General features: G+C 37.6%; 1 protein-coding gene across 16 annotated transcripts; it reads right to left on the bottom strand.

Moving 5' to 3' along the window:
• Window positions 5,961-20,264, bottom strand: LOC109841350 (RNA polymerase II transcription factor B subunit 2-like). 16 transcript variants are annotated; one of them, XM_020410284.1, is made up of 9 exons: window positions 19,269-19,704; window positions 18,895-19,179; window positions 7,863-7,956; window positions 7,623-7,695; window positions 7,439-7,484; window positions 7,303-7,362; window positions 6,852-6,920; window positions 6,531-6,574; window positions 5,961-6,266 (listed from the first exon to the last, which is right to left on the bottom strand). In XM_020410284.1, exons 3-9 carry the CDS (start codon window positions 7,867-7,869, stop codon window positions 6,239-6,241), a joined length of 327 nt encoding a protein of 108 aa, XP_020265873.1. In that variant the 5' UTR covers window positions 7,870-7,956; window positions 18,895-19,179; window positions 19,269-19,704; the 3' UTR covers window positions 5,961-6,238. The 16 variants fall into 16 exon arrangements, 3 of the variants coding, with proteins under 3 accessions (XP_020265873.1, XP_020265874.1, XP_020265872.1); XR_002247243.1 differs by lacking the exons at window positions 7,623-7,695; window positions 7,863-7,956 and adding an exon at window positions 8,291-9,032 and having other exon boundaries at window positions 6,531-6,620; window positions 19,269-19,716; XR_002247242.1 differs by lacking the exons at window positions 7,623-7,695; window positions 7,863-7,956 and adding an exon at window positions 8,291-9,032 and having other exon boundaries at window positions 6,531-6,620; window positions 7,458-7,484; window positions 19,269-19,715.

Raw genomic sequence — 22,204 nt, 5'->3', positions numbered from 1 at the left:
TGCTTTCAAATACCATATTGTCAAGCAAGCAACAACTTTAGATCCAAAGATTCACATTCATACGAGGATCATTAATCATCTTCTTATGCCACTCACATTTTCATTCTACATTGTCGTTAATGCACAGCTAGCAGACGATCGAGCTCCATGTCTACAGAAGCAAAGGAAGTCGTTTATGAGCTCAAGACTACAAAGTGCGTACCAGCTCATCCGTCGAGTACCCCTCCTGCACCATCCCAAAGAAGGCGAAATCCCACCGGAGGACCAACAGAAACCCCTTCGGTAGACGCCACGTCGTCAACAACGAAGAACGACCAACAATCATAAGCTCACACAAAAACGCCTCAAGACATCCACAGCCTCCATCTCCTACTCCAAGATCCGACGCTGCCGCCAAGAAACCGATCGAGAAGACCTCATCACATCCATCATCCTCGTCTCAACCCAAGGACAAAACACGAGCGATACGGTCCTCGTTGTTGAAAACAACCAATTCTTCATTGAAAGTGCATGCAAATAGCAAGAGCATTTCAAAGGAAACAACTGCTCCTGCAAAGAGAAAAGATGCCAAGGCACAAGCACAAGCACAAGCACAAGCACAAGAAGAGATGGCGTCCTCTGTTTCAAAGAGAGGAGAAGAAGAAGAAGAAGGCAAGGTCGACGGTGAAGAGAAGAAAGACGATGAGGTGAATATTATGAAGGAAGAAGCCGACAGTAAGTCGAAAAGCTGATTTAGCGAAAGAAACATGAGCTATCTCAGCCAAGAACGAAGTTGAAGTGAAATAGCAGAACGCAAAAAGAGAACAAAGTGAAGCTGTTGGCGCTTTTGAAACCGTCATCTCGTTGCAGGAGCCAGAAAAGACTCGGAGCCCACAGAAGCGAGGAAGTCCACATTGTCAACACAAGGAAGAAGAGAAGGCCGAGGAAGGCGAGAGTGGTCAACTCAGTAGTCGACGTGAAGAGACGGGTGATGAACGTGTTCAACATAACACCGAAGAGCAAGAGGCGTCGCCAAAGGATGTAGTGAAGGATCAAGAAGGAGAGGTAGAAAAATGAGGAAGAGAACAAAGTGGGGATGGATGAACAAAATCAGAAAGGGGCCGGAGGACAAAGAGTTAATTCTGACCCTTTTAGAGAGCTCGTTTTTCACTAGAATGTCATTAAAAAATAATATCGACAGCAAATGATATATAATATTTTACAGCAGTCTTTAGTTACCATCTTATAGCTGTAATGAACCAAACAACCAGTGATATGTCGAGTTTATCCTACAGCTTTATCATTGGAGATTCATGATGTAATATGTGCTTGATGAAGAAAAACAAATATGAATATGCTGTTGAAGAACCCTCATCAGAATTTTATTTCAGACCTTGAACACAGATCAGGTTTTCCTATAACAAATCTCATCTTCTTATAAATATTGCTAATTACCAGCCTTGTGGTCAATTGCTTCATTGTCTATTGCTATATGTATACTCTAAATCAAAACCTTTTGAGTTTGACCTTCTCCACTAGTAGAAAATCGTACATCCTAGACAGAATATCCTAGACAGAATTTTTTCCGTTTAGAATGATATTAAACTAGACAGAATATCATGTTATATAACCCTATTGAATGTTATATAACCCATTTGAATGGATATTCTAAATCAAAACCTTTTGAGTTTGACCTTCTCAGAGCTTGCCACTTTAAGCTCTTCTCTTCTCAAAATCCTTTGCCACCTGTGCCTAATCTAAAACATCCATCTTAGTCTTAATCTTAATTAACTTATATCTTGAAAAATCTTAATTATGAAAAAAATCCTAATTACAAAAATTTATTATAGAATATAATGTAATTAATATCTTATCAAGTAATATCTTATCAAAATTTAAAATCGGGAATATTTACCAAATCTTTAATTACAACACTAGTAAAAAACTAGGCATTGGCGACGGATTTGAAATCCGTCGCCAATACAAACATTGGCGACAGAAACAACCCTGTCGCCAATACCCCGTCGCCAATGTTTGCATTGGCGACGAATTCGATCCGTCACCAATACGTATTGGCGACAGATGCGTTCCGTCACCAATACTTATTGGCGACTGATGCGTTCCGTCGCCAATAAGTATTGGCGACGGATCGAATCTGTCGCCTATAAGTATTGGCGATGGAATACATTCGTCGCCAAATACTAATGTGCCCATCGTAAAAAAATTAATATTAGTGATCGATTATCCCATTATTAATGAGTTCCCCCCACAAAAAATTAAGAACTATTTTAATATTAGTCCCTCAAATTTATAATATTTTAAAAGTAGTCCAACAAATTATGTAAATTGCTAACTGTTGATGTCCAAGATCACACAGTTGATGGAAGCTATCCGTTGATGACGAAGAGTGAGGGGATGAGAGATGAGGCCCACTCCTCCTCCGACTTTATGCTCGATTCTTGGACTGAGATTCCTGATTCTTCTGTATAAACAAGAAGAACGAACCTGTAAGAGGGCGGGGCTTGTTTCCCCCGTGGTACCTCTGACGGTCAAGTCAACTGGTGAGCTTGAGTGGGGTTTGAGGGAGAGTCTCAGGACCATTGAGGTCCTTGTAAGGGGGTACTCTTTTAGAGTTATTAGTAAAAAGAAAATAGATCAAGAGAGAGAAATGATCCCCCGAATTTAATGAAGGCCCAACCTCTTAGTAGAGTCAAGATTAAAAGAAAGAAGAAAAACCCCCTTTCTTTACCATCCTTCCTCCCTTTGATAGTCCTTCGCCCCTGAGATTCTAACCCTTGGCTTTGACTATGCACGGGAGGGTGGTGGTGGGGTGAGCAGACAGGCTGCTGAGTCATCCTCCACTTTACAGATGTTGGCTGGCGACTGGAGGGGAAGTCATTCAAGCACAGGAGAGGATGTCTCTAACATATCCCGGATTTGACAGATGAGGCATGGCAGAAGATAGGATGGCTGCTTAGTCATTCTTTGCTTTACAGATATCGGCTGGCGACTGGAAGGAAAGTCATTCGAGCACAGGAGAGGATATCTTAGTGATATCTAGAAAGTGACTTGTGAGCAAAGTAAGCTGTTTATGCCTGAGATTTGTCAGAGTTGAGATCTTGATGTGATCGATTAATACTGTAGTGTTGATTGATGTATATCTGAAGGGAGCTGAGTTGGATTTTATCCCCTTAGTAGAGGCGGGTTGGTTTTCGAGTCGTCCCTATGATTTGCTGACCAGATAGTCGAGTGAGCTTCTGGACGAGGAGACAGCCGAGTAGATGGTCAAGCCGACTATTTGAGGAGTCGTATCGATTTATTAGGGGTCGACTAATCCCATACTTCGCATCGGTAAAGATGCCTCGTTTGCTCGGCGGGTCAATAGACTCGTTCTTGGCTGGGCTTTAGGCCGCTAAGCTGGTTTGGGCCATACCTCTTTTGGGCCTATGAAGACATAGTTTCTTAATATTTTTTTCTTTAAATGGTGAATTACCCTAACAGATGGCCCTTTTCACTCAAAGCTAACTTTAGTCGGGTTTGAGTGAAATAGATGAGAGCTTTCGATCAGCATAAACTCGCTCAAGATGTTGAGGGTTTTTAGCCAGTTGATCGTGGCTGAAGACGTAGTATAGGAATTTTTGTCTAACCATCATCTCCTATGAACTGATATCTTAAACTGCTTTTTTAGAGGAGACGAAGCGTTGTGGACAGAACGAGTGGCGTTCCATTGCCAATTTATTAGCATGGAATAATGTGCAGGAGCGGCGGTTGGTATTTTGAGCAATCCGTTTTAGATTCTCAAAGTGAATCTTTCTTGGTCGCTTCAAGATTGTGCCTCTTAAGTTCTTCTGCACACTTCTTTGGAGACTTTATAAATATTCTAGGGGCTGAGAGGATTTTCTCACAGACTTTTTATCTTCAAAATCGTTGAACTTTGTAAAGAAGGAACTTTTCCATGGCTTCTCCAGTTCCCGCTTCTAGCCATCGCGAAGAAAAGCTTGTCGTACTTCAGCGTCTGCGTTCAAGGGTCCTTAGGGATCAGTTGAAATGGGCATGGGAGAGGTTCGATATTCCTCGAGCCGTAACGCTTGAGGAGCCCAAGCTGACGGAGCCTATATATAATCATGGTGAGGGGCGAGTGCCACTGTACTTGGTACATCTAGAGCAGGGTCTGTAGCTGCCTCTTCATCCCTTTGTTAGGGGACTACATGTAGCTCGGGGGGTTTCCCCCATGCAGTTTTATCCGAATGCGATAGGAGCTTTGATGGCCTTCGTGGTCGTCTGCTACCGAGTTGGAGTACGGCCCAGCATGAAAGTGCTAGGTCATTTGTTGAGTGTAGGATCGACTGAAGGGGACCCACATTATTTTTATCATATTGATGATAATTTCAAGCTCTCCTTAGATCTTCCTGAGTTGGAGGAGGATTGGAGGGAGCACTTTGTGTGGGCTTATGGAGCTGATGACATATTTGTCTGCTCGACCTGGCTAGAGGCAAATCTGGAGGCCCTAATGCCAGTTGCCGATTTGCAGGCCCTAATGCCAGTTGCCCTTAGCAGTCTGGAGAAGAAGGCCTTGGAGAAGATCTGTTCTTATGCCAGGGCTTTGGACATGGAGGACTTGGTGGAGAACATATCCATGATCTTGTCTTCCACTGGCTTCACGATTAGGGCGAGCTCTCCTATTCCTCCGTCAGTGGAGCTATGTAACAGGAGGCTCGGGGCCAAGAGGGAAGGCTCTGCTGGGGGGTCTCAGAAGAGATTAAGGGGGGCTCTTGATGTGGAGGAGGATTCTGACAGAAGGCCCCACGTGATTGAGGTTGCTCCCTCTTCTGGTGGGACGAGGGATATGAGAAGGTACTTAGCCGACTCTGTGGATGTAGGGTTTGCTGGGGAATCTTCCCCGAGACCTGGACCGTATCGTCGACCCGGTAAAGAACCTCTTGCTTCGGTCGATGAGGTGGATGGTGCAAATGAGTCTTCTCCTGGCCCTGGCGGTGGCGCTGGCGAGGGAAGTTTGAAGGAAATGTCAAGCAATGACATTCATCAAGATTTTCAAGCTTGTCAAGCCCAAGGGGCTTCATTAGAGCTAGCTCTATTCCGCCGGCTCGAACACATGCTGGTCGTAGAGAGATCAACCAGGGAAGAGGCAGAGAGACGGGCTGCTGTCTTGGAGGTTGAACTGGCCGAGACGAAAAGGTTACTGGGGTGCTACCAGACCATCAGCTCTAGACAGTCCAAGACTATCTAGGGACTAGAACAAGAAGTGGATGCACTACCACATATTTGCTCTAACGCAACGGTTCAAAACCGTTGCGCTAGCCATGGAACCGTCGCCCTTGAGCAAGTGCGACGGTTCTCAAACCGCCTCATATGTTGCCGTTGCCCTACCTCTACCGTAATGGTTTTGAACTCTATTGCGACGGTTTTTTGAACCGTTGCCCCCGCATCTAATGCAACGGTTTTAAAAGGTAAGTGGTTTTTAAGCCATTGCAATGGTTTTGATTGAGCTATTGCGACGGTTTTTAAGCTATTGCAGCGGTTTTGATTGAGCTATTGCGACGATTTTCAAGCTACTGCAGCGATTTTTTTAGATATTACAACAATTTTAAAAGATCTAACGCAACGGTTTTAGTAGGCTAAAGCTATGGTTTTGATAGAGCTATTGCAACAGTTGGAGCTATTGCAACAGTTTTAAAAGACCTAACGCAACGATTTTAGTAGGCTATAAGTATGGTTTTGATAAAGCTACGGCGACAGTTGGAGCTATTGCAACAGTTTTAAAAGACCTAACACAACAGTTTGGATTGAGCTATCGCAACAGTTTAGATCGAGCTATCGCAGCGGTTTTGATCGAGCTATCGCAATGGTTTTAATCGAGCTATTGCAACTGCTCAATCGAAGCTGTTCTTGGTTTCCTACGTCAAAATAATTATAGTATTCAATTACCTGGACAATCTTTTTGAGAACATGGCCAAGTCAAATTTTAATACACAATATAAAAGTGATTATGTTGAGCATAATCAACCATAATGATAAGTGCCAACATACATCAGTATAGTATAAAAACTACAAAGTATTAAATCCACACTACCAACATTTCAACTCAGAAAATATCGTACCGAACTAACATTCAAACAATGTACTTCAACATTTGATTACAAAACATGAAACTTCTCGATCAAAGACTATATTCTCTATTTGTTTCCAAAAACTTGTTCCTCAATGTCAAATACTCACTAGGAACCTGTCAGTATCAATCTCAATCTTGGCTTTCATCATTTCTGTACCTGTGTAAATTTCCATGAATCAGCATAATTTTTGCAATGATGATAATAAAATTGGGGAAAAAAGATGTTTGAAAAGGAAGTTAAGAGAACAATGTACATCATGCTTGTTTGTTGCCACAATTCCAAATCCAACCATTTTAACAAAAAAGGGTTTGGATAAATTGGGGAAAAAGTATGTTGTTTCAAGTTGCACATGTGACAAATATTACATGGATGCTTCCCAAACAATGAATTTAGGATTGAGAATTCTAGATTTGAAATTACCTCAAATGATCTCTTCTCTTTTGAACTTGATCTAGAATCACCCACTGTTACAGTTTGTCCAAATACTAGTCAATGTCTGCACATGCATCCCTAAGGGCAAAATTGTCATATCAAGTTTTGTAAAATTCTCTAACCGTTAATTCTTGTGACTTTCTTCACGCTAATGTAGCAATGCCATTTTATCCCTAAAAACTAAAAAATTTATCCCTACTTAGTTTTAAACTCACTTACTCGAGAAGAGATTTTGCTTATAAATCTAATACATTATATATGTATATAACATGAAGTAACTTCATAATGAAAAGCACATACAGTCAATACCTTGCCCATGGTATGAAAACTAAGCTCAAGAAGAAACGATATCAGATCTGTGGGGTCCACGCCACAATCCTTCAAACAATGAGCAAAAACCAAAACATTAGAATATAGAAAAAGTACATTACACATGCACACAAACAGTCACATAAATGTAAGCATGCATACGTCCATACATGTATATATGTATGTATAAATTAATTAATGCATGAATAGTTATACGTGTGCGCATACATAGGTACATTGGACCAACATAAATGCATGTGTATAAGATGTGCATAGATAGATAGAGCATCAACTGTGTCTTCCCCTTAAAATGGAGTTAGATATGGACACAACAAAAGATTTATAAAATTTTATAAAAGTATCAAGTCCTTGATCATCGATGGGCACATGTAACAACAAGAAATATGCTAATCTTGCTGAAAGCTATGGAATGAGTGCTAGAACTTCTTACCTCAGAAGATGAGATATACTCCCCTACTATGTACCACAGTTGGGCATTGGTTTCCATCAGCTGTTTAAAGAAACAACCATAAGGTAATATCAAGGTGAATAACGAACTTATTAATGAAGTTTTAATAGAAACAAACCAGGAACTGAAAACCATACTTAATTAGCGTCGCAGCTTCATTTTCCCTGCATGGCATCAACACTTCTAAATGTTTCATGAATGTTTACGTATTAAATATCTATATGCTGAGAATCCACCAACTTGAATAAGGAAACTTAGAAGCAGAGAACCTTGAACTCAAAAGACCTCACTGAAAAACTCACAGCATAGAGGACCTGAAATTCGTTAACCTCTCTGCTTGAGCTGAGCTTATGAGTTGCAACAAGAAACACTGGTCTACCCCAAGGTGAAAGAACACTATTATCCTTAGGAACATAAAATATGAAGCAGATGGTCCAAACCATATAACTTGGAATAGAGAATAAGATGCAAAACCATTGGAAATAGTGACATCCTTAGCGAGTAATATATAAGAAAAGTACAGGGAGGGACAGAGAGAGAACCTCCCATTGCTCAAGGGCATAGGACTCTAGCTCCTCCAAGCTAGGCAATCTCCCTGTAATACTAGAGGACATTGGTTCTCTAGGTAGAGTTGCACTGCAATAACATAAAGAAATAGAAGTAAATGATTCTCTTGATATGAATGCTGTAAATGTTCCAATACCGTGCTCATTGATGGTAGACTCATATACTAAATTTATTCCAATGCTTCTTTGGAGTCTTCTTGTGGTTAATATTAGTCAAAATTTATCAGTGTCATTTTGGAGTGCTTAAGTATTTTGGCTAGTATGAAAATCAGAATTAATTTATCAGATATGGTTAAGAAATTAAGCTATTATTGTATAAGTTCCAAAAATCCCTTGACATTTTGTTAAGTGATTCTTTGTATTAAACAGTATATAATGTAAAGGAGAGTAGGGATTGTTTCTACAAGAATTTGGGTGATCCGCACGCACTGACATGGCAGGCTCAATTTCAGCAGTCCAAGCAGCAGAATTTGGACTGAGCCAATCCAAGTGTGCAACCATATGTTTTTAAGGACTATAGTGATTCTACTGGTTTGTACAAAATAAACTGCGCATGAAGGGACCAAAATAAAGTGCATAGCTTTTGCTGCAGCAAATCAGAGAGGTAATTCCAAATGAAAAGCTTAAACATTGATTTGCACTATGGAATTTAATATCTCAAGGGATAAAATCATGTTTTCATCAACATGAAGGTCAAAATCAATTTCAATAGGCAACAACTTCTGAAACTATATGATGCACAGATGCATCCAAGATGTTCCCATCTGTACGGGTCAACATGTGTGCATTGGTTCTTTCACTAGTTTAATAAGAAAAATTACATAGCAACTAAGCTTGTCCAACTATTTACAGCTAGTTATGAATTTTGCTCAATAATAGAGCAATCATGTATTATTTCAGTTTATAATACATGATGAAAGTACACTAAACAACAAAACATGCAGATGATTGTCCCTGAACTTCTTTCCTAGAACTCAGAAGAATGATCCTAATCTCAGAATCTTGAGCTCCACACCAAAGTCTCCTTTATAGGTCCATATCTAAGTTAACAATGTTCCGCATTTATATGTCAATTGAACCTTCCGACTTATCAGCCCTATGCTGGTCACAAGTGAACTCTTATGTTTCAGGAATAAAGATGGATTTCTGAATATAATCAATAAAATATGCCACATGTCAATTGCTTATATGAACCCTTTCTTGGCTCAAGAACATAAGATTATACTGATATTAGGCATGACTTATAAAACGTGATATATAACATTATCTTCTTTGTGATGATAAGGATTATATATAGCATACAAGTTTTCTGCAACTCATTTAATTGGGGAACATGACTCAGATACACATCATAACAAATTATCAATTTTTTTGGGACAAAACTTGAGAAATAAAAGTGATATATAACATGCAATAACTAAGCGGGTCATTGAAAAGATTTCATATACATCATCATAGATTTCCCGGCTAATTTATATGCTAGTCAATGATAATCATATTTTATTATAATTTTATACCCTCATTATCTATTTTATATGAATAAATATACTATTAATAATTGTTGTTAGATTAGTTTGCACATAAATGAATGGAAATATAAATAATATTATTAAATGTAAAAACCCCTCAAAATCTCTCTTCTCTATTTTTGTAGCATTTTAGAAGCACATTGAAGCAAAAAGCCAATAGAACCGGACTGCTGGACTTAGTTGTAGAGGCTTGGAATTTCAAAATCAAACATGAACTTGGATGCAAATAGTTGGAATGTAGTGGGCTTTTATGCAAAGATTTGAATTAATGACCGGATGTGGTGGATTTTCACAAAAAAATCACTGCTGCAGACTTTGGACTTTGGGCCGGATTTGTTAGAGTTGATTCCCATTTGGATGCTTTGATTTTAAAGAATGGGCCGGACTTAAATGCAAAAATGACCGGACTTAATTTCTACTCAAGACCGAAGTTGTTTTTCCTTGCTGCTGGATTTTCAAGATGGACCGGTTGCTTCAAAATCAAATGAATTTTAATTCATGGGCCGGACTTGATGACTTAGAGATTTGATGGGCCAGACTTTGCTATTTTGAAAATCAAATGGGAAGTTCCATAAGAGCTGGACTTGTGTGTTGCAACTTGGAAATTTTGCAATCAAATCTCATGACCGGACCTGCTGATCTGCTGCTACTGAGATGTGAATTTTGTTTCATGGACCGGACTTTGGATGCAAGGAGATTTTAATTGAAAATCAAATGAATCAATGGGCCGGTTGCAAACAACAAGGAATTGAATGGGCCGAGTTGCTTATTGTGAAAATCAAATGAGAAAATCAAAAGGAATTAGGCCTGACTTTTTGCTGCAGAATTGAAATTAAATGAAAATCAAATGGGCTTCTCCGGATGTGGACTTGGGTGCTACTACAAATTGGATTTTTGAATTTCTTTTGAAAATCAAATAAATCAAAGGTGAAGATTGTTGCTTGGGGCTCAAGACAAATCCAATGGCTCATATTAATTGAAGATTACTATAAATAAGGGTAGAGAGTGAGGGGTTAAGGGTATGAAAATTTTTGTAACTCCTTTTGGAAAGGAGGGCTACTCTTAATTAAGAAGGCCTTCCAAAATTATAACTTTAGTTGCAATTAATAATAATAATTTTTTCATCACTTTAATTTTTTCTCTTCTTCTCTTTATTGGATGATGAAGATGAAGATGAAGATGGAGAATTATTTGAAGGTTTGCATTTCTTTTCTTTTTCTCTTTTATTGCTTATTAGTGTAGCTTTATTTCTATGCTTGTAGTTTAGATTTTATTTTCTTGTTAAATAGCCAAGAGGCTAGAACCCTCTTGCCTTAGATTTATTTCATGCTTATAGAGTAGATTTATTTTCGTGCATTTAATTCTTGCAATTTTATTTTATAGTTTAGATTTTGCAATTTATTTTGTAGTTAAATTTTAATTTCTTGCACTATTCACCTTGAGGCTAGAACCCTCTTGGGTTTAGTTTTTCTTTTTGTTTATTTTTATTTTGTTTGATTCGCCTTTAGGCTAGAACCCTCTAGGGAATCACCCTTTTCTAAGAAGTGGGTTCAATTTTAGATTACCCATATCTATAATTGAATCCACCATCTTTAATTTCTTGTATTTTCTTTTATTCTTGAATTTTATTTTCTTTATTCTTGATTTTTATTTTCTTTTTCCTTCTTGCCTTATTGATCATATTCATTCTTTGTCACATCCACTCTCACTTACACTTGCACCTATTCACACACCATTTTCACTCTCTCAATCTCTTCACAATCACATTCACTTATCACTCCTACTTGTCACGCACACAACATAAGAACCGATTTCATATTTTCTCCTACAAAACACCTTCCTCGTGGGATCGATATCTTAAATACTATAACTTGACACGGTTGTGCACTTGCAACCTTTTTGGTACATGTTTATGCCGCATCAAGTTTTTGGCGCCGTTGCCGGGGAAGGTGCTTAAGTAGGTTTTAATTATTTTGGTTCTTTAACTTGTGTGTTTATTGTGAAAGAACTACTTGGAGATTAAAGATCAAGAATTGGAGATTGAGGAATTGGATATTCGCTTGTGGTAAGTCTTCTTCCTTATATTTTCAATTCCACACCTTTAGTTAGTTTCTCACAATTAGTGACAATTAGGATCTTAAAAAAAAAAGATTTTATTTCCGTTGACCATAATAAAATTCACCCTTCACTTTGACATTTACTAACAAGATAATAAATTCAAACAAATCCCCCCTTCTCATTTGTTTGATTGTTAACCCTAATTAAAAAAAAAGAAAAAGATTTTTTTTCCCATCCTTTTTAGTTGTTTTTAATTCATTGGGTTGCATTTCATATAGTTAGTAGGAATTCACCAAGTGATTTGAGCATCTTGATTTGGCACACACTTCAAAATATTTTTAAGGGCAAAACCCCATAATCAAGATAAGGTGAGGGATTTCATCACCCTTTCCTTAGCCCAAAAATCACTAATTCCTCACTACACCACCCAAGCCTAATAAAACTCATTAGACGTTGGCCCCTAAGGATTCGAGCTCAATAAGGAACAAGAAATCCTTAAGTGAACCGGTTTAAGTTTTCTCAGATTAGTTGGTGTCTAAGGCAAGGTTTAGGGGTTGCGTAAAGCGCTCCGCAAGGAAAGAGGTACTTAATTGATCTTTGATCACCCTCTAGTACTATCCTTACCTGGCTAACTACCTGGGTAAAACTTTGATCTTTTCACTGTAGGAGTTTTTGGTTAGGAGCTGGTCTAGTTGAGTTAGGCTAAACCCTAGAATTAGAGTTGATTGAAAAGTGATTGTTTTGATTTGTTTTAGTTAGGATTTTTCTTTTTCTTTATCTTCTCAAAAAAAAAACTAATTTTCTTTCTTTTCTTTAAAAAAAAAATTTAAAAATAAAAAGAAATATTTTGGTGTATGCAACAGTGGATTAGGGATAATACACATCGATTAATTCGCTTTGAACCAATCATAGAAATGGAGCATCCTAATCCACCCGTTCTTCATGATATGTGCTATCCCATTAGGAATGCAATCCCCTCATGCATTAGGCTCCCCGAAACAAATGGAATAAGTTTTGAGCTTAGACCGCAATACATAAACATGCTTCCCAAATTCCTTGGTAATGAAACAGAAGACGCATATATTTTTATTTCGGAATTTGAGGAAGTGTGTATTATGATTAAAATGAGAGAATTAAATGAAGATGCGGTTAAGCTTAGATTTATTCCATTTGCTCTTAAGGATAAAGCTAAAAAATGGCTGTACAGCTTACCAACAAATTCCATCTCAACTTGGGATGAATTTGTCACCGTTTTTCTTAAGAAATTTTTTCCTATTCATAAAACGGTAAAGCTTAGGAACAGCATTCAAAACTTTAAAATTATCCCGGGAGAACCTTTTTGGAAGTATTTTGACCGATTTAAAGATCTTCTCATCCAATGTCCTCATCACGGTTTAGAGAAATGGCGATTGTGCCAAATAATTTATGAGGGATTAGATTATTCTGCAAAAACTTCCTTAGAATCAATGTGCCACGGGGATTTTATGAGGAAAAATGCTGATGAAGCTTGGGAGTTTTTGGAGAGTCTTTCTGAAAAAACAATGCAATGGGAACAGTGCGATGACAGGGTTTCATCAGTTCCCCATTCTAAGTCTAGTGGTCTTTCCTTGGAGTCAAACATTGCTTCTGAAGCGAAGATGGCGACAATTCTGCGGAGGTTAGAAGCCTTAGAAATTAAGGAACGAGCTCCAGCTCAACTCAATCATGTTTCTTTCCCAGGATGTCATAATTGTCAGTCTCCTACCCACGTTTCAGAGGAATGCCCTCTCCTAGGAAATAACAACGCAATAGAACAGATGAACGCTGCATTCCAGCACCCTAGAAATGATCCATTTTCTCCAACCTACAATCCAGGTTGGAGAAATCATCCCAACTTTGCATGGAATCTAGGAAATTCTCCCGGAACTCAAAATTTCACTCCCGCTTCGACCCAACATTTTCCTAGGGGAAACACAGTTCCATTCAATTCTCATTCACAATTTCAACAACCCAATCTGCCGTATCAAAATCAGTCTCCTCCTCATCAAGCTGTAATTCAAACTCCTCACAATCCAGATCAAGATAAACGTCTCAATGTCTTGGAAAGGGGTTTAGAAACCATAATTAAGGCCTCTACTCAAACCACGAATATGTTGACTCAAACATCTAGCACGTTGAATTCCTTCATGCAATCAACCGGACAAATGCTCAACTCCAACACTCAAGCTATAGCTAGATTAGAATCCCAACTTGGTCAACTAGCTAGTGCCGTGAGTGAAAGAGAGAAAGGAAAATTTCCGAGTCAACCCGTGGTCAACCCTAATAACACAGGATGCAGTTCATCCTATGAAGCTCAAGTGAATGCAATCCATTCACTTCGGTCAGGTAGACAGGTCGATAATCAAGTGAGAACTCCGCCAAGTCAAACTCTTGATCCTGTACAAATTCCTTCTCCTTCTCCTTCTGATGAATCTATTCAACAATCACTCCCCTCAGATGACCAAGAACCTGAACCCGAACCTGAGCCTGCTTTTGATAGATTTAGACCGGTTGCTCCCTTTCCAGATAGACTCAGGTCTAGGAAACACTCTCCTCAGGAGGAGAAAATCCTAGAGACATTCAAGCAGGTTAAGGTCAACATTCCTCTCTTAGATGTAATTGAACAAATTCCATCTTATGCTAAATTTTTAAAAGAATTGTGCACTAAGAAGAGGAGAATAAATGTCCCAAAGAAAGTCTTTTTAGCCGCCAATATCAGTGAAATGCTGTCAAATCCCATACCTTTGAAACGTAAAGATCCAGGTTCCCCCATCATTTCATGTATCATTGGTAATACTCACATTGATAAGGCGCTTTTAGACTTAGGGGCCAGTGTCAATTTGCTTCCATATTCAGTCTATCAGCAATTGGGTCTAGGTGTACTGAACCCAACCAAATGCACCTTACAGTTGGCTGATAGATCTGTCAAGGTCCCTATGGGTGAGTTAGAGGATGTTCTGATTAAGGTTGGAGATTTTATTTTTCCAGTAGATTTTGTAGTCTTGGAAACACAGCCTGTTTCCAATCCCAAAGGACAGACACCTGTCATCTTAGGACGACCGTTCTTAGCCACTTCTAATGCTCTCATCAACTGTAGAACTGGTCAAATGAAGCTGTCCTTTGGGAATTTGACTGCTGATCTCAACATTTTTAATCCAGGGGACCAACCAAATAATCAGCCTCTAGAAATAAACTACATTCAGGAAAGATCAGAAGAAGAAGAAGAAGAAGAAGAGTGTGATTTAAGTTTTGAGGAAATTTTTGATGAAGAGTTAGAGTTTTTAGAAAAAAAAAAAAGAAGAAAAAAAAAGAAAAAAAAGAAAAAAAAAAGAAAGAAAAGAAGAAGAAGAAGAAGAATAAATTGTTGTTTTCATCCTCCTCAGACCAAAGGTAATTGCAGATTTTTATCAACCGACCAAATATAAGTGTTTCACTTCTTATCTGCTTTCCTTTATGCATCATAGAGTTTGCATTGAGGACAATGCAAAATTTAGGTGTGGGGATGGAAATTAGTTATTTTTTTCGCTGTATTTTACATTTTTAGTTACATTTTTGTTCTTTTTCCTTTTTAAAAAAAAATTTTAAAAATATCATCACTTGCCAAATTGATTGAGTTAAGTAATAATTAAATTATTTGATAAATTTGAAATTTTCTAATTCCTAGTTAGTTATTTACTTAAGTTTACTTTTTATGATAACTCTAAATAAATTTCTTAAGAAATGATTTTCAAAGTAGTATATTTTACTTAAGCCTTAACTTGGACTTTTATTTAAAATAATGAAATTTTTGCATGCTTAGCTTAAAGTTGAAAATAATTTTTCAAAGTGTCTTGATTTACATATTTTTCAAAATATATATACATATACAAAAAAAAAATTGCAAAAGAAGAGTGCGAAAAATGGGCACAAAAAAAAAACTCGTGAATTCTAGGTGATTCTATCTTATAAAGCCTAAGCTGACCGAGTAATTAAGCCCAATGATGTATTTTCATACTTAATGACCTAAGCCCAATTGGGTTGAGATCCATTGGCCCAAAACTCGTTAAAAGGTCACTTAGAAAGCCCGTTAAAGTAGAAAAAAAATCACCAAGGGTGAAAGAGTTAAAAATAATAATAATAATAATAAATATTTTATAGTTGTATATATGGTCTTGGAAAATATTTTAAATCAAGCAACTTGAAAATTATTTAAAACAAAGAGTTAGCATGTTCTTTTCAAAACTTTTAAATTAAATTTCTAAGTTTGGCTTGGTTTTGTATTGCTACAATGAGAAGATTTTCTTAAAAATATACCTTAGAGTTATATATAAAAATGTTTTCTTGAGTGATAACTGGCTCCAATTAGATTATCTAAAAGTTATCAAGTGAATTTAGTTATTTACTGACTTCTTTAATTTGGCAAGTTGACCGAATTTTGTGGGTATATTCACTGCAAACCCTCACGAGACTACAACTCGTCCACTAGGGTAACCTAGGGGTTTAAAGGCTTGTTGTATGCGCTAAATACAACCGCGATTCCTGCGAAAGTGAGTTAGGATCTTCTTTTTATTTTTTTCCTTTGCTAGAGGACTAGCAAAAGTTTAGGTGTGGGGGTATTTGATAATCATATTTTATTATAATTTTATACCCTCATTATCTATTTTATATAAATAAATATACCATTAATAATTGTTGTTAGATTAGTTTGCACATAAATGAATGAAAATATAAATAATATTATTAAATGTAAAAACCCCTCAAAATCTCTCTTCTCTATTTTTGTAGCATTTTAGAAGCACATTGAAGCAAAAAGCCAATAGAACCGGACTGCTGGACTTAGTTGTAGAGGCTTGGAATTTCAAAATCAAACATGAACTTGGATGCAAATAGTTGGAATGTAGTGGGCTTTTATGCAAAGATTTGAATTAATGACCGGATGTGGTGGATTTTCACAAAAAAATCACTGCTGCAGACTTTGGACTTTGGGCCGGATTTGTTAGAGTTGATTCCCATTTGGATGCTTTGATTTTGAAGAATGGGCCGGACTTAAATGCAAAAATGACCGGACTTAATTTCTACTCAAGACCGGAGTTGTTTTTCCTTGCTGCTGGATTTTCAAGATGGACCGGTTGCTTCAAAATCAAATGAATTTTAATTCATGGGCCGGACTTGATGACTTAGAGATTTGATGGGCCGTACTTTGCTATTTTGAAAATCAAATGGGAAGTTCCATAAGAGCTGGACTTATGTGTTGCAACTTGGAAATTTTGCAATCAAATCTCATGACCGGACCTGCTGACCTGCTGCTACTGAGATGTGAATTTTGTTTCATGGACCGGACTTTGGATGCAAGGAGATTTTAATTGAAAATCAAATGAATCAATGGGCCGGTTGCAAACAACAAGGAATTGAATGGGCCGAGTTGCTTATTGTGAAAATCAAATGAGAAAATCAAAAGGAATTGGGCCTGACTTTTTGCTGCAGAATTGAAATTAAATGAAAATCAAATGAGCTTCTCCGGATGTGGACTTGAGTGCTACTACAAATTGGATTTTTGAATTTCTTTTGAAAATCAAATAAATCAAAGGTGAAGATTGTTGTTTGGGGCTCAAGACAAATCCAATGGCTCATATTCATTGAAGATTACTATAAACAGTGGTAGAGAGTGAGGGGTTAAGGGTGTGAAAATTTTTGTAACCCCTTTTGGAGAGGAGGGCTACTCTTAATTGAGAAGGCCTTCCAAAATTGTAACTTTAGTTGCAATTAATAATAATAATTTTTTCACCACTTTAAATTTTTCTCTTCTTCTCTTTATTGGATGATGAAGATGAAGATGAAGATGGAGAATTATTTGAAGGTTTGCATTTTTTTTTCTTTTTCTCTTTTATTGCTTATTAGTGTAGCTTTATTTCTATGCTTGTAGTTTAGATTTTATTTTCTTGTTAAATAGCCAAGAGGCTAGAACCCTCTTGCCTTAGATTTATTTAATGCTTATAGAGTAGATTTATTTTCGTGCATTTAATTCTTGCAATTTTATTTTATAGTTTAGATTTTGTAATTTATTTTGTAGTTAGATTTTAATTTCTTGCACTATTCACCTTGAGGCTAGAACCCTCTTGGGTTTAGTTTTTCTTCTTTTTTTTTTTTTTGTTTGATTCGCCTTTAGACTAGAACCTTCTAGGGAATCGCCCTTTTCTAAGAAGTGGGTTCAATTTTAGATTACCCATATCTATAATTGAATCCACCATCTTTAATTTTTTGTATTTTTTTTTTATTCTTGAATTTTATTTTCTTTATTCTTGATTTTTATTTTCTTTTTCCTTCTTGCCTTATTGATCATATTCATTCTTTGTCACATCCACTCTCACTTACACTTGTACCTATTCACACCATTTTCACTCTCTCAATCTCTTCACAATCACATTCACTTATCACTCCTACTTGTCACGCACACAACATAAGAACCGATTTCATATTTTCTCCTACAAAACACCTTCCTCGTGGGATCGATATCTTAAATACTATAACTTGACACGGTTGTGCACTTGCAACATTTTTGGTACATGTTTATGCCGCATCAGTCAATAACTTTAAAAATCACTAAATTTAACTGGAAAAATCAATTTGAACTCAGAAAGCGGTAGTGCGAATTGAGAAATCAAAATATCATGAGAAGAGATAGGTGGAGCAAACCCTAGAAAGCTCCCGTTAGCGAGATCTGGGCTCGATTTCTGGAGCAACGAGAGTAGCTCGACGATGAAACGAACAAGATGAAAACGGCGACGAAAGTAAATGGACTCCGGCGAGGACTGAAAACGACGACGAGACCAACGATAGTAGGTCGACGACGAGAATGACAACAAGCTCAAAGATGATATCGGAGAGGAGATTGGAGATGAGATCTAATATGAAAACAGCGACGAATTCAGTGATGAGATCGCCGATTATATGAAGATCTTGGCCACGACGATTTTAGGGAGCAGAATTTTTTGGCTCGCACTAGTACAAAGCAGGGCTGCCCCAACGGTTGAAACCGTTGGGGCAAATCATGACCCTAACGGTTAGAACCGTTGGGGCTGAAAAAAGGACCGTTGGGACAAATTACGTTGGGGCTGAGTCAGCCCCAACGGTTGCCAAGTTTGCCCCAACGGTTCCAACCGTTGGGGCAGTTAGGCAAATCAAATAAAAAAAAGATACCAATCATTGGGGCTGGGCACCTTTGTACTGGGGCTCCTTGACAGGCATAGCAATAATAACTCATTGTCAGGCCAATATAGTTGGTGTTAGGCCAAGCCTTTACATCTTAGCAGATACATGTAAATGTAAATCAACGATTGTCCTGACTTAGAACGCCGTGGTCCTAGTGAATATATTGTAAATAATACAAACTATGAAGATTTTCTTTAGAAGGTTTAAATACATACCAGTCGTGCTGAAATAAATCCCCTGTCAAGGATGAGAGGGACATAATTTGGACCACTTGTGGGAACAACATTAATAACCCAAACAGATTTTCCTGCATTTAACAGTGCAGCATAGAACCCGCCTAATCGAGCATTCATGTCAAGCACATTTCTGAGCATGTTAAAAGGTGGAGAGGGATCCTCATCACCAGGCCTCTTTGGATGATCCGAGAAAATCAGAGGTGAAAGAAGAGACCAATAGTTGCGAACAGCAGAGTTCCAATTTAATGCGTCCTCGGCTAAGTCCTTTGAGTGCAAATTTGATGAACGAAAAATAAAATTGTCAATCGGTGTAAAAAGAAATTACAGTTTAAACTATGATCATTTCAAATTACCATGAATTGCAAGTTCAGTTGAGTTTGGATTAACCCGAGAAAAGTCTGTCCACTTAGACCAAGAAACTATCATCTGCATCAGTCAGTTCAAATGTTATTTATTCAACTTCATAATGCAAGATCCAAGATAAGCATTTCCCAACAAAAAAATATGCTGGATCCACTGTTACATAAGAATTGTTAGTATCTTAATGAGCATGTCATGATCAAAGCAAATGATTTAGTATCCAATTCAGTGAGGCATATTCACATTATAAGCCTACTTCATTGAATCTAAACATTTGTCTTAAGCTGATGTAATCTCTCTTATTGACCAATATGGGATATGTTAATGGTGATATTTTTAATGCATAGCTTACCAATTCACATGTAGGTCCAACTATACCTATAAAGCAATCATGCCCTGTTTACATGCAAGCATACATATCATATCGAGTCAGTTCTATACATGAGCCTCTGCTACTAAATTTTATGTAGACACACTATTTTTCTATTTTGAGGTCTTTAATATCCCTTCCCAAGTTTTCCCACATAGTATATTTGTCCTCAACACCCTCCTTCCTGGCCTAAAATAGATTCAAGCCAAGTGTTTGTACCAAATCCTCATAATATTTTTGTGTTTGATCAAACAATTTGTAAAATGAATATGAAGGAGAAAACAAAATCATATCCAAAGCTCTAATTGACAGAGTAAATCATATCCAAAGCTCTAGTTGGCAGAGTTTTGGGTTTTAAAATTTATCTCCAACTGAATATATCTCAGCAATTAGAGGGAAAATGAAACTAATTACTGATGGAACAAATTATGTAATACTGAAAGGCAAGAAATATACATGTACCTTTCAATGTAGAGGACAAAAGGCAGCAGCGACGAAGGAGGAGGAGGAGGAGGAAGAGGAGCTCGAATCTACAAATGAAGGAGGAGGAGCTCGAATCAGAGGAGGAGCTCGAATTAGGGATTTTAGGGGAGGAGGAGGCGGCGAGAACTCCGACGACGGTCGAATCAGAGGAGGAGCTCGAATTAGGGATTTTAGGGGAGGAGGAGGCGGCGAGAACTCCGACGACGGCGATGATGAGAGGAGGGCGGCGCTTGTTTTGGCTCGATCGACGGTGATTTTAGGGAGCGGAATTTTTTGGCTCGGCGGCGATTTTAGGGATTTGAGAGAGAGACAGATTTCCTTTGAGCGGTGCGGTCAAACCATGGGCTTTACTAAAGCTCTCCAAAGGCCACTAACAATTATTAAGCTCAGAAACAATTATTAGACCTATGGTAACATTTTATATTAAATGTTGTATTAGACCCTGAAAATCGTTACGATAGATATCTAACACAACAGTTAAAACCGTTGCGCCTTAACCGTTGCAATAGATCAATTATGTGGTAGTGATGCTTTGAGGTCGGCTGGCAACTCCCTTGGCGACTCTTTTTTGGCGGCGGCCAGGAGGCGACCGGGCCTTTCTTCGGGACTCGGTCGTGGACATTAAAGATATACCGCCCTTTCTCCTCTTTTTTTTAGAACTATGGAGGACATATTGTAATGAAACTTTTTGAATAAAAGACCAAATTTTGCATTTATGCCTAAGCATTTGGCTCGAGTTTTGTAGTTTGATTAAATTAATTGCATAATGTCGATCCATATGTAGGAGACTACAATTAGTTTACTTTGAATGCTCTATGCTTGGCTGAGCAATCTGATCGACAACTTGTTTATTTTATGTCGATGGATTGTCATGCTTGTAGGAATCGTACCTTAGTGCGAGTGGTTGCAAGGCCCATTCGTGAGAAGGAAGAGTGGACATATAATTTTAATCCGAACTATTATAAAAATCTCGTGTGTTCCTGTATTGGTTGCTTTTAGTTTTTTCTTTTATTATTTTTCGCTGCATATTCTATGCTTATTCGAAATATTTGTACTAATTCTATTCACGGTATTCACCCCCTCTTGGCTTGCATCCCGTTTCCATCACAATGTTCTGCACGAACAATGTTCTAATAGATATAACTATTTGCTTAGCACGGGTTAAAATACTAGTTAATTGTAAACCTAGTAAAACTTTTTCGAAGATACTAAAATTAACTGAAAAGCTAAAAGACAAATCAAATTTGGGTTACGCCATTTCAGCCGGCCCATGCTTAGTGCCGCACGTCAAAAAGCATGTGCATTATTATGCATATGCAGCTCAAGGACAAAACAAAACGCACGCTTGGTCCGTAACATTTTTGAACTTTTCTTTGTCACGTATTGTTTATGCAAAGAAATACTTTAAGAAAAGGAGGGAAAATGTAAGAAAAAGAGGAGGAAAACAAACGGAAGAAAGTGGGGAAGAGACAAAGAAAAGGACGGTGATTGCATTAAATCTCTGGCTTCAAGGAAAGGCAACCTCAGCCTGAGCCAACGCTAGTTAAGAGTGGACGATGCCCTTTTAGATCCCACCTTTTAAAATATTAATATTTTCAATCTTTCATTATATATAATTTACTTTTTTGGGTTTTTTTTATTATTACTATTATTTTTTGGCATATGAACACATTTTTCCCCTCTATTTATTTTTAAACTCATGCACTTTTAAAATCACTCTTAAATTCAGGTATCGCTAGCAATCAAATACAACAATTTATAGCAAAACATATAGTAAAGCGATGAAATATATAATGGATTCTAAAAATGATTTAGTAGGGTATTATGACAATGGATTCATCTTATAGCAAATTAAACTTTTGACCCCGTAACGGCAAGAAAAGGTAATAGAGATTTGAATGCTATGCGGGTGGTGGGATGTTACTATGTTGGAGCAATCAACGGCAAAGCAAATAAAAGTATAATATGTATGACGAGAGATTTAGTAGGAGAAACAAATAAAAAAATTATTTTTAGCTTTTGGTTACTATAGCTACAGTACTCAGCCCCCTTCTCTTTTTCTTCTCTTTTTTCCCT

The sequence above is a fragment of the Asparagus officinalis genome, chromosome 5, assembly GCF_001876935.1.
Source record: "Asparagus officinalis chromosome 5, Aspof.V1, whole genome shotgun sequence".
In the NCBI taxonomy this organism is placed as follows: domain Eukaryota; kingdom Viridiplantae; phylum Streptophyta; class Magnoliopsida; order Asparagales; family Asparagaceae; genus Asparagus; species Asparagus officinalis.
The sequence above is the reverse complement of the archived record's forward strand: the minus strand, read 5'-3'. Positions and strand labels throughout refer to the sequence as shown.